This window comes from Hippoglossus hippoglossus, chromosome 14 (genome assembly GCF_009819705.1).
Source record: "Hippoglossus hippoglossus isolate fHipHip1 chromosome 14, fHipHip1.pri, whole genome shotgun sequence".
NCBI classification, from domain to species: Eukaryota; Metazoa; Chordata; class Actinopteri; order Pleuronectiformes; family Pleuronectidae; genus Hippoglossus; species Hippoglossus hippoglossus.
This window is the reverse complement of record NC_047164.1, coordinates 7,346,523-7,358,673: the sequence shown is the minus strand read 5'-3', so window position 1 is coordinate 7,358,673 and position 12,151 is coordinate 7,346,523. Positions and strand designations below refer to the sequence as shown.

Sequence of the window (12,151 nt, the reverse complement as noted above, 5' to 3'; positions counted from 1 at the left end):
TGAGGTGAGGGGTCTTCAGCTGCAACATGCAACTTCACCAATATAGAGGTCACTAACTTCTACACACTGAACCTTTAGCGTTTTTCAATATTTTCATTAATTGCTCAGAGAATAACTCATGATTCTTGATGTGAAATCAGGAATGATAAGGGGACCAGTTCTGGCAAGAGTCCACACACAGAAACAAAACCACAAAATCCAAAATATACTCTTTATAAAAGGAGTCAAAGTCTAGTCATGACATATTGTAAAGCATACAGACCTTTTGTGAATTTGAGTCATTTCATATGGCAATAGTAATTGAAAATGAACATAAACATCTGCTTGTTGTATTCTGTCCTGGTCTTGTCTGGGAGCCTTCACCGGAAGTGGCCCCACGGAGGAGGCTTTGCAGGCAGAGGGACAGACTGACTATATAAGAGCCGCTGTCGACACTTTGCACATTTCCAGTTCCATGATTGAGCGCAGAAATAAAACACAGCAGCAGAGCACCTTTGGGAAACTCTAAGGAGCGATGACAAAGAACAAAAAGAATAGAACTGGTGCGTACGCCGCTGCTGTGCCAAATGGATGCGTACAGAGCCACAAAGAGCTGGAGGGACGGGGGCACTGGGGATCCAAGGCTGAGTTCATCCTGACTGTGATGGGCGCGATCATCGGACCTGGGAACGTGTGGAGGTTTCCCTACCTGTGCTACAGAAACGGCGGAGGTGGGTGTTTTTACGCAGCAACTTTTACGCTCACTTGTCAAGTGCGCATTTCCTGAAATGGAAAAAACTAGAACCGACTTTAAATGTGTTGTCCAAACAAGTAAAGATCCTCTCTGTCTTACAGGTGTGTTCTTCATCCCATACTTCTTGTTTATGTTTACATGCGGAATCCCACTCTTCTTCCTTGAGACTGCTTTAGGACAGTACACCAACCAGGGGGGGATCACGTGCTGGAAAAGGATTTGTCCACTTTTTCAGGGTAAATAAACAGCGATTATTATTTATCCCCTTGTTGTTCACTTTTGTAAAATCATTATGATACTATAATAAATACATCATATGTGTGATTTCTTTACACCGGACAGCGTGCGTAAACGCAGTATCTGGTGTTTGGACTGCGGCATCGTTTGGAACTTGAGTCTGCGCAATAATCACTCCTCATTCAACAGATGATAAATCCCCGAGTCACCATATTTCTCCTTTTTCTCAGGCATGGGCTTTGCAAGTCACTTAATCATCGCAATCAGCGCAACCTCCTACATCATCATCATTGCGTGGGCGTTCTTTTACCTGTTCTTATCATTCAGCCAGGATTTGCCCTGGGCCTCGTGTGGACACCACTGGAACACAGGTAACAGAGGGATCTCGAAACTTATATAGGTGTGAGGTATTGTTGATAAAATCATTTAAAATTAAGCATGAAGAGTTTTGTTTCAGACATTTCCCTGAATGTACAATTCTGTCATTTTATAGCCTAACTTTTAAAAACGTGAAAAACGATAAATAAAGAATTGTCATGTTATTATCTCAGAGGGAGGGAAATGGCATGTTTTATATGTTCTAATGATATGGAATAGGACAAACTTTTCTCCATAAATGAGCATTTTTACATTCCCAGTGTTTTTTTTTCTTCTGTCATATTAGACTCGTGCTTGGACTTCAACAATCCAAACCTGAGCCTCAGCATGATGGCCAAAGAGAACGGCACTCTTCCTGTTGTGGAGTTCTGGCAGTAAGCAAGGAGTGAACCCGTTCAACAAGTTGAACTGATTTCTTTTTTATATTCCTTTTTTGATTCTTACCTCATCCTCTGTTCCATCCTCCTTTTTTTTTATACCTGCCTTTGATTCTCTCCTCATCAACCCACTCTCCATTATAATTAACCTCCGTCCCCTCCCTTTTACTTGTCAGTTTTTTTTTGTTCTCCCTCTCATTTCCATCATCTCTCTCCTTTTCTCTCCAGGCGGCGAGTTTTGAAACTCTCAAATGGAATCGAGGAGGTGGGCAGCTTGAGGTGGGAACTGGTCTTGTGTCTCATCCTGACATGGGTCATCTGCTACTTCTGCGTTTGGAAGGGCATCAAGTCCACAGGAAAGGTTCGCTGCCTAAACACGGAACAACATTCAATACATTTTTTGTTTTTAAATAAACCCAAATACTGGATGTTCAGGAGTTGTAAATGTGGACACAGGCAAATTCTTTCTTGAAATGTCACCTCTCATCCAGAGGCTTCTTCACTTCTAACTGAAGAGTGGGAGGTTTCAGGTTAGAAGTGTAAAACAATTTAAATTGGACTAAGACTAAGTGTTGCAGTCAAGACAATTGAGACCACAACAGGATGAATGAAACACAGAGACCACTCACTTGTCCATTACAGAGATTAAATGAAGCTTCAATGCAAAGAATTCGAATAGAAGATTTTTTCTAATCAAGTTATTGGAGTTACTCGAGTAATTGTTTCAGCTCTATAGTCGTTATGTTAAACATGTAGCCCCACTTCTACCACTGACCATGTTTGACTGAATGTCCTCTGAAGTATCTTATGTCTATGTGTGTTTTCAGATGCATCTCAACTCTGCACTGAATCGTCAAAAATGGTTACTTGCTTGTGTCTTTTAATCAATTTCACATTTTTTTGTTTACTTTATTTTGGAAACTTACAAAGCTCCAATGCTTTGCAAGCAATGCCCTTCTATGCACACACACACACACACACACACACACACTCCCACACACACTCACAGTCGTGTCTCCGTGAGTAAACTGGATTGACTTATATTGATTCCCAAGGGTGAGCTGCAGGTGATTCCCACATGTAGGTGCTGAGGTCCAACAGGAAGGTTAAGCTGTTCAGGATTTCCTCTTATGATTTTGCAGATCTCATCTGCCTCTTTGTTTTTGTATATACTGTGCCTGTCCTAGACTCAGTGATTGTCCAGGTCGATATTTATCAAATCTGTACAGTGAAAATTGCTTTTCTTGGCTGAATGTGAGCAACAATACATATTTATCAAGCTATTAAAGTTGTCAAAGTAACTTTGAGAAACTCAAATCAAGTGATCACATGATCGATCTTAAGTCCAAAATTTTATTTAAAGTATTTCAAACAAATGGCTCCTGTTTTTTACAGGGTGTTGTCTGTGTTCATTTTAAGTTACAGTAACTTTTGTTGTATTGGCAATAACTACACTCTGGAGATGAAAATAGACTTTCAAATGTTTACATGTGGCTCATATAATTTTTTCATCATGACACATTTTGGGATGAATGAAGAGTTTCTCACTTTTTGATCCCCTCAAAGCGTGTGGTCACCTAATGAAAAGCACCACCCTGTTTACTCATCTTTTGAGTAAATTAGCTTTGGGTTGAGGCTCGAGTCAAATTTAGGCCTCAGTCATTTTCAGGATTTGACTTGTGGAAAGAACACGTTCAATACAGACTCATTACAAACAACAAGGTTTTCTCAGGGTGAGATTAGACGTTGTCCCTCTCCGCTCATGTCTGTCAGGCATAGAAGATAAAATCAAACGTGAGCCAAACGTGTTCTAAAATGGTTTTGCCAAAAAGGATTGTGAAAATGAGGTGGCCGAGGGATCAGGGTCAGGGAATCCATCATAACTCTCATATATCTCAGGACCCTCATTAAAAAAAGGACTTGCCTACGACGTACTGCAGCTCCGATGGGTGGTGGACTAATTTTGAGCTGGACAAAAGAAGACATTTGAGAAAGTCGTGTTGGTAAAAAAAAACTGTTTATGGACAAGTCAATCAATAATGATAGTGATGCTCTTCTTTTTCAGGCAGCCTACTTCACTGCCACCTTCCCCTTCGTCATGCTGTTAGTTTTGCTGGTACGCGGGGTTACGCTACCTGGGGCAATGCATGGAATCAGTTACTACCTCTACCCTGACATCTCACGCCTTTCAGACCCCCAGGTAAGAACAGAATCAACAATCTAAAGTCCGGTACGGCTACATAGATTTCTCACATTTGTTTGCTCTCTTCAGGTGTGGATGGACGCTGGCACTCAGATCCTCTTTTCTTATGCCATCGGCCTTGGGTTCCTGACCTCTCTTGGGAGTTACAACACTTACAACAATGACTGTTACAGGTAAGAGGAATACTAATACGCATCTAAAATACCCTGCTGTGAATGAAATGTGCCCCTGAATCCTTTAAATCATTTTGAGGAAATAAAAGGATTCTCGTGGGCAATTATTATTATCATTTAAAATTATATTTGATGCAACAAAGCCAATAAATAGAGTCTGATATTGACATTTAACAAGATCAATCATTTAATGGCCCTGTGATGAACACAGTGGAAAATATAAATTTTATTCTGTTGGCTCGTAAATGAACACTTTCTATCCATGCATCCACTCCACAGTTGCGTACACGTTTCTAGAACTGGATTGATTTTTCTTTCAGGGACTGTCTGTACTTGTGTCTGCTGAACAGTGTCACCAGCCTCGTGGCAGGCTTTGCCGTCTTCTCTGTTTTGGGTTTTATGACATATGAACAAGGAGTGGATATTGCAGAGGTGGCAGACTCTGGTAGGTACTGGATTCAGCTAAGTGGTTGACAGTTGTACATTTCCTGTCTGGCTTTTGGTAAGTCGTATTTTTCTGGTAGACTTAAAACTCCTTATTCCATCTGTTTATTCTTTCCCCACATTGATATTTTACCTTTAACTTGTGGCAAATGGAACCATGTAATGGTCTGTTGGCCAGTCCAGCACTTCAGTCCAAACAGAAATAACTCTACAACTGTTTGTGATGGAATTGTGTACATCGTTAATTCATGATCCCAAAATCATGAATCCTGATGACTATGGGGATGCCTTGACTGACATTTTGGGGTTTTGAGAAAAATGTCCCAACAATTCCAACTTGTTGCTTTGGGGCACACATTCATGGTCCCCGCAGGATGAATCACCATCACTTTGGTAATCCTCTCACTTTTAATGTAGCTACATCATCAGGCCATTTGATGGCGTGTTTGTCTGATACTTTGGTTTACAAAGTTAATGACATTCCCATCAGTCTTAGCATGTGTTTTGTGCACATGTTATACTAACATGCTAAACTATGCTGCTTAGCATGGTCCAAGTTATGTGTTTGCATCTTTAGCACTCGTTCACATTTCATGCAAGTGAGATTTCGAGACATTTCAAGTGTTAATCATTTCCAGTTGCATTGTGTTCAATCTGCAGCTTTTCTCTAGTTATTAGTGTTTTCTGTCAGTCCTTGTGTTTTACTTATCCCCATGTTTCCCCATGCAGCATCAATATAATAATAATAATACTTATAACCAATTTAAATTTAATGGGTATCCTTCCTCCATTTGCTTACTTCGTCAAGTTGTTGTATAGTTTTGTATGTTTACACTGTTCTCCATCGTGTTTCATTTATTTGTTGTGTCTGGTTACGTCGTGTTTTTGTGTGTGTTTGTGTGTGTGTGTGTGTGTAGGCCCAGGGCTGGCTTTCATTGTCTTCCCACGTGCACTCGCCATGATGCCCATGCCTCAGGTGTGGTCAGTGTGTTTCTTCGTCATGATTATTCTGCTCGGACTGGACAGTCAGGTACTGGCAAAACCCCATGTGAATGATTGAATGAATGGTTGAATGAATGAACGAGGCTCTGACGCTCTCCTCTCACCGACTCCCCCCCAGTTTGTTGGGATGGAGTGTTTGATGACATCACTAGTTGATCTGTTCCCAACTCACCTGCGCAAGGGCTGTAGGCGTGAGCTGCTTCTGCTGGCCATCTGCACCTCCTGCTGTCTGCTGGGATTCTTACTGGTAACAGAGGTCAGTGCAGTACAGTCCAATCTTTTACATAACGCTTTAGAAACCGGTCAATAGTTCAGAGGGCGAAGCAGAGAAAATAGGGAAAGAGGCATAGAATCACAACAGCTGAAGTTAGGTCTTCTTAATGTCAGATCTTTGGCCAACAAATCATTCCTGGTCAACAGTCGGATAAACGATAATAATCTGGACTGTATGTGATCCTGGTTGAAACATGACTGAAGAACTAGAATTTGTTGTGGTCATTTTCCAAGTCTCATCCAATTAATCACTAAATCCTCTCATTTCCCACTTGTCTTGTGTGGAACGGATTGCATTCAGACTGCAACCACCATCAAGAGTTGACTTCAGTTACTTAGTGATGTCGTTTTTTCATTCATGTTGTTTCATGAGACACACTTGGACTGAAAACCTGCTATTTTTATTATTATTATTATTATGGAAGGTTGTGCACGGCATGCCTGCTACAGGAATGATATCCAGAGGAACAGCTGCTTCACAGCTTTGTCTCAGTAGCTGCTACACCCCAGTAAAATCTTACAGTATTTCCCAAGTATTATTCTCCACATACGACTCAAACCTTTGCTCTGTTTCTAAGGTGGAAAGAACAAGTTTTGGTCACGTTGTTAATGTGGGCCTTGTGACTCAGATCAGAGTCTAAGTTAACACAGAGGCTTGTCACTTCTTATTTAGTCCAAGGAGTTTGCTGAACCAGATTATTTTCCAGCGTTTCTCTCAAAGGATTTCTGTTTTATCCTCATTAAGCTTAAGGAAACATTCAGTGATGGAGCGCAGAGCGTTATCATCATTTTTGCTCAGCAGCAATGTTCAGTTGTCACCCAGTGGCAGCTTGTACAGTGGGAATAATAAAGGTTCAAGGCAGCTCCCCTGTGCAACCCCAAAACTGCTGTTTGTCAGACACGTGATCTCCAACACTGACATAGAACCTCCTCCCTTTAATCATAGTTGATCATTGAATCATTAATTGATAAGGATGTCGTGGTCAATCGTATCAAAAGCAGCGCTCGGGTCTAGGGAGGACTAGAATTGAAACCTTGTCTTCATCAGAGTTTAGTCTGAGGTCATTGATTATTTTAGTAAGTGCAGTTTTAGTGCTGTGATGGGCTCTAAAGCCAGACTGAAACTCCTCCAGGATGTTGTTCTCTAGAATCACTGAAATGATTTTCTCTAGTAATGAAGGTGAATTTTGCCATGGTTGCATCATTTTTACAGGATTTGTTAAGATGGTCTGTGATGGTCTGTGTCAGGTCAGCAGTAATACCTGCTCTGATTGAGGGGACTTTGTTTTTGAAGAAAAGGGCCAGTTCTTCACATTGTGATGGAGAGAGCTGCAGGTGGGCAGGGCTGGTGTGAAGTAGCTGCTCAATACTGGAGAATAGTCCTCTAGAGTTCCCAGCATTCTCTGTAATAATCTTGGGAAAGTAATCCTTCCTTGCCAGACGTATTACTCTGTTATAGGAGGTCATAGCTTCTTTGTAAATATTATAGTGAACTGTAAGTCGAGTTTTCCTCCACTTTCTTTCAGCTGCCCGACAGATTCTCTTGTTCTCTTTCACACCTTTGACTTTTAACCATGGAGAGATTCTGCCAGCTGATTTATTTCTAACCATTAAGAGTGCAACAGTATTTGAGCTGTCAGGACTGTTTAGTTCAATTGATCTCATGATATCACAGAACTTAGCCTCAGTCTGCTCATCAAGGAGCCTCTTTTCAAACAGAATTTCCCTTTTGGTCTTTGCAACGTTATAAAATACACAGTGATGATCAGAGATAGGTGATTCAAGTACTGAAAATGTCTCCATGTTCAACCCTCTTGTTATCACTGAGTACAGGGTGTTGCCATGGTGATGGGTGGCTTCCTGTACTTGTTGGGTCAGCTCAAAGCAATATTTTGATCAATAATAATCTTCACCAATAGCAATAGACCACAATTAGATACATCAACAAAAAAAGGAGTTGCCGAGCTGTCAAAAAAAAGCTTCATCTCACATTGAGATTTCCACTCACATTTTACAATAATATACCATCACTAGTATCGGAGATTTAGGTGAAGCCACTGCTGAATGCACCTTTTTGAATTGAAAAGTAGGTCAAAGGATAATTGTTTGCTTTTTAATTGATTGATTTCAAGAATAGTTGTGAGGGAACCTGTTGTTGATGAATTTGCTGATGCAGCCCCTAATATTTGTTGATTTGTTTATATTGATGAAAGTTGTTATCGCTGCCCTTGTGTTTAGGGAGGGATGTACCTGCTCCAGCTGTTGGATCATCATGTCTGCAGCGGCACCACGCTCATCCTCCTCTCTTTTTTTCAGTCTGTCAGCATTGGCTGGGTCTATGGTAAGTCACACACACACACACACACACACTATACAACCAACCTGGTAAAGACTAGATTCTTCAAATTATGAGAACATTGGGTTAAAAGTGTTTTTAACGGGGTTAATACACCCTTATGAATGTTTGCTATGCTGATAGATTTCATCTCATCTCTGATCTTCTCTTTTATTCAAAGGTGCTGATCGTTTCTATGACAACATCACAGACATGATTGGTTATCGTCCATACCCGTTAATGAAATACTGCTGGTGCTTCATTACTCCCATCACCTGTATGGTGAGTCCCTTGAACTGTTCAACCACCTCGGCCCACAGTCACAGTTATAAGTTAGACACTGTAACATTTAATTTAACATTAATCCACTTTGTCTCCTCCAATCACAGGGCACCTTCATCTTCTCCATTGTCAAATACTCCCCGCTGAAGTTCAGTAACACGTATGTTTATCCACTCTGGGCCAACATCTTGGGCTGGTTCATTGCCACCGTCTCCCTCTCCCTCATCCCACTGTTTGTGTTGGTGAAAGTGTTGCAGGGAAAAGGCACTCTACGACAGGTGAGCCCCATCCTCTCATTTCTCTGAATTGTTTGAACACTGTGAAGTAAACCTTTGATCAAACTTTTCCTTTTGTACTTGTTGATGATAAAAATATATCTGTGCAACTTTGATGGCTACATTTGTTCTGTAGAGACCACACAGGTAGCTGGAACCAATCCCACAAAACATCCTGCTTAGCTTAACAAGATTTTGTGGGTCTTTGTGAAAGTCTTTTTTGGCCTTGCTCAAATCTTGGGTTCATAGTGGGAAAGGCATAACTTTTTCCATATGTATAGTTTTGCAGAAATCGCCCGTTGGATCAAATTATTCAGACATAGATAAACATTTTTTGAATTTAGTCAGCCAGTAATCCTGGTTCCATAAATCCTCACCAGATGTGCTGGTATGATTTTCCATAAGAAATATGCATTTCTAACCTGAATCTCGTCTCCAGAGGGACTTAGCTTTGGAATGAGGGACACTGACATACAGGCTGTGGAAATCAGAAAGTACTGAGAGATGGACTCAGTCATTGCTGGTTTTAAACTTTCATAGGATTTGTCAACAATATAAAAATGGATAATATCACCAGCCCTGTCTTTTAATAAACTTTGACATGTTTACTATTGGAAAACATTTTCAAACCTGAAAGTCAGATAATTGGTGTCTTACATTGCAGTTACATGTAATCTGGTTAGTTCAAGTTTCAAATTGTAATTTAGGGAGTGGTTTAAAGATTTTTGTATGACATGCAGTACGTCCTGTAGTCACCTATGTGGGCTGCATCCACATAGGTGACTACAGGACTGAATATTCACTGATGGAAATGTAATTTTTCCTGCCCTATCTGCATAAGTAATTTGACGTCTTGTTTCTGGTCTTTGCTCAGCGGTTCGTCTTGCTCTGCCAGCCTGTGGACGACCTCCCTTGGAATCAAAAACATCCTCCTGCACTGGGAACCAACAGCACCGCGGCCTACGCAGAAGAGCTCAAATGTTTATCCGACACCGAGGAAGTCACTAAATGAACTCACAAACAAGTTGTTTAGCTGAGTGCTGCTCTGCAAATGAGTGTGCAGGTCAGCTTTTTCCTCTGTGTTTGGGTCAAACTGCACCAATGAACGTCTTCCAAAGTGCGAATTGAAAACGTACATGTAAAACGGAACATTTGAGAAATGATTATGTCACCGCTAACATCATTAGTGTTCTTCTCTGGTATTTGACTTTATCGCCACCTACTGGTCCAGCATGCTTGGTTGAGCGTTTGTACAAATTTTTTGTGTTCTCGTCTGGACAGAGATATTTGTTAAGTGAAGGTCTTTTTTACATAGCTGAATATATTCATTCCAATAGATATCTAGAGGAGTGTAGACAAGGACTTTCAAGTTGTGAGAATCCGCAATAATGTCTCGAATGTCAACAATGGTTTCAACTCAGAAACTACAGACAGGCAGACATACACTCTCTCACTAGTTTCTTACAATTGATAACGCGCTTTTTTTTTGTTAATACTGAAAAAGGGCTACACAGTCAACGCAGCAGAACTCAATGTGGACTTAATTGATAACTTCCCATTCAGTGGTAAAATCTTTCAAGATTCAACATCTTTTTTCTCACTTGAAATCAACCAAACCTCAGTATTTACCATCCATTTTTGAAAATGTTTACTTAACTGTTGTAAAAACACAAATAACTGTAAACTACATTAAAATTTGCTTTCTATATTTGAAACACAAATGCATGAACTGCTATTTGGGCCTCACAGCTCCAAGCCTTTGTTTTCATTTCTTTCCGACCTCTGTGACTCAAATGAGGTAAGATTTGTGCAAGATGAAAAGAAGGGTGTATGTGAAGCAATATGCAGAATGTTTTGTAATTTGAATGGAATGTGACGATGTTTCACAAGTTGGGTTAAGTTAGGAAAAAAGCTCATGGTTTGAATTAAGATAAACCATGAAACCATGTTAACCACATGCAACAGCTTAATGACAGAAAAGCCTTGAGGGCAAACTTTCCCCATGTGCGAGGGTAACTAAGGTTATTCTATATAGCTACACTTTACAGATGTCTCCTATCTGGCTGTTGGTAGAAGCAACATCACGTTCTCCAGGATGACGGTGGACAGTAGATGGATAAGGACAATGCGAAAAACATCCAGCCGGCATCTTGACATTGTAACGCTAATTGGGTGAGACATAAAAATGTGTAATGTCATGATACGTTACCTGCATAATAAATCATTTCATACAGATCAGGAATTTCACCACTTCTTTTATTTTAATCTCTGGGAAATAAGAGGGAGACTTGAAAAGAATATATTTTTCGGGTTAATGTTCCAACAGTCTGACACACTGGGGAATAAGTTGCAACAAAGCAAAGAGGAGCACATTATTTTGTATATTTGAAGTAGAAACGTGTTTATTCATATTCATATGAAAGTTTGCCCTTCGTTAACAGTACAAATCAATTAACACTGTGGGAATTGGGCTTAAAAAGGGATAGTTCACCCAAAAATGAAAATTTACTCATTCTCTTCTTACCACTATGCCGATGGAGGGGGGGGGGGGGTTTGAGTTCACACAACACTTCTGGAGTCACAATTGAAGTAACTGGTGACTCCTTCTTCTAACGTGCCTCAATGCTCTCGCCCAAGGGGCACGTGATGACATCAGCGATGCTACCAGAACTAGCGATGCTTGTGTGTGGTGTGTCCTGGAAATTGGTTGAATAGCCTTTGAGGAATCCTGCTAACAAACACACACTAATGAAAACATCCTCTTTTGCGGAGGTAATTAATCTGCAGTCTTCACTTCAGACAGGTCAATTAGTTTTGCCTGTGATCTGGAAGCCAGTTAATTATTCTCCTGTACAAACTTCTTTTGTTTGTGGTTTTTCAGCAGTTCATGTTGCATGCTTGAGGCGCCATACAATGCCAATACTATTTTAAGGTATAATGTGAGGAGATAGATTAAAGAATGAACGAGCATTTGATTGATCAAATCATATTCAGAGCTTTATTAATGGTCATGGCCATCTCTATTCAATGTGATCAGAAGTTTCCCTCTCATTAGAAATCCCACGTCCTCATCAACACCACCAGTTTTCCTTCATGGTGATTTTCTTCCTACTGCGAATCTGTCTATTCTCTCCGATTTCCATCCCTCTTGTTTACCACATTTCTTTCAACTTCCGTCATTCTCTCTTCCTCTTTAAAATCTCTCCAGACTGAAATTTGGCTTGGCATCCTGCTTTTATCTCCGGGCACGCTTTACTGAGAACTATACTAGAAAAGAGGTTTGCTGTTTGTCAACACATTGGATGGATGTGAAGGAAAATGTGACTCTGATTTATTGTTAGGGATTTTGCAGATTCAACAGCTGTTTCAACAAAGATTTAGACAAACTGCTCGACCACTCGAAAAGGTTCGAAATCTACACAAAAGGTCAAGGCTTCAC

The 12,151-nt window shown here is 40.5% G+C and overlaps 1 protein-coding gene across 1 annotated transcript; it reads left to right on the top strand.

The window, feature by feature from the left end:
• The first annotated feature begins 198 nt into the window (after positions 1-198).
• LOC117774274 (sodium- and chloride-dependent GABA transporter 2-like) lies at positions 199-9,914 on the top strand. The gene is made up of 14 exons (XM_034606562.1): positions 199-710; positions 835-969; positions 1,201-1,341; positions 1,635-1,722; positions 1,954-2,086; positions 3,791-3,925; positions 3,998-4,101; positions 4,422-4,546; positions 5,463-5,575; positions 5,666-5,803; positions 8,059-8,161; positions 8,337-8,437; positions 8,545-8,715; positions 9,587-9,914. The coding sequence occupies exons 1-14, from the start codon at positions 515-517 to the stop codon at positions 9,722-9,724; spliced, it is 1,821 nt and encodes a 606-aa protein (XP_034462453.1). The 5' UTR covers positions 199-514; the 3' UTR covers positions 9,725-9,914.
• The last annotated feature ends 2,237 nt before the right edge of the window (positions 9,915-12,151 follow it).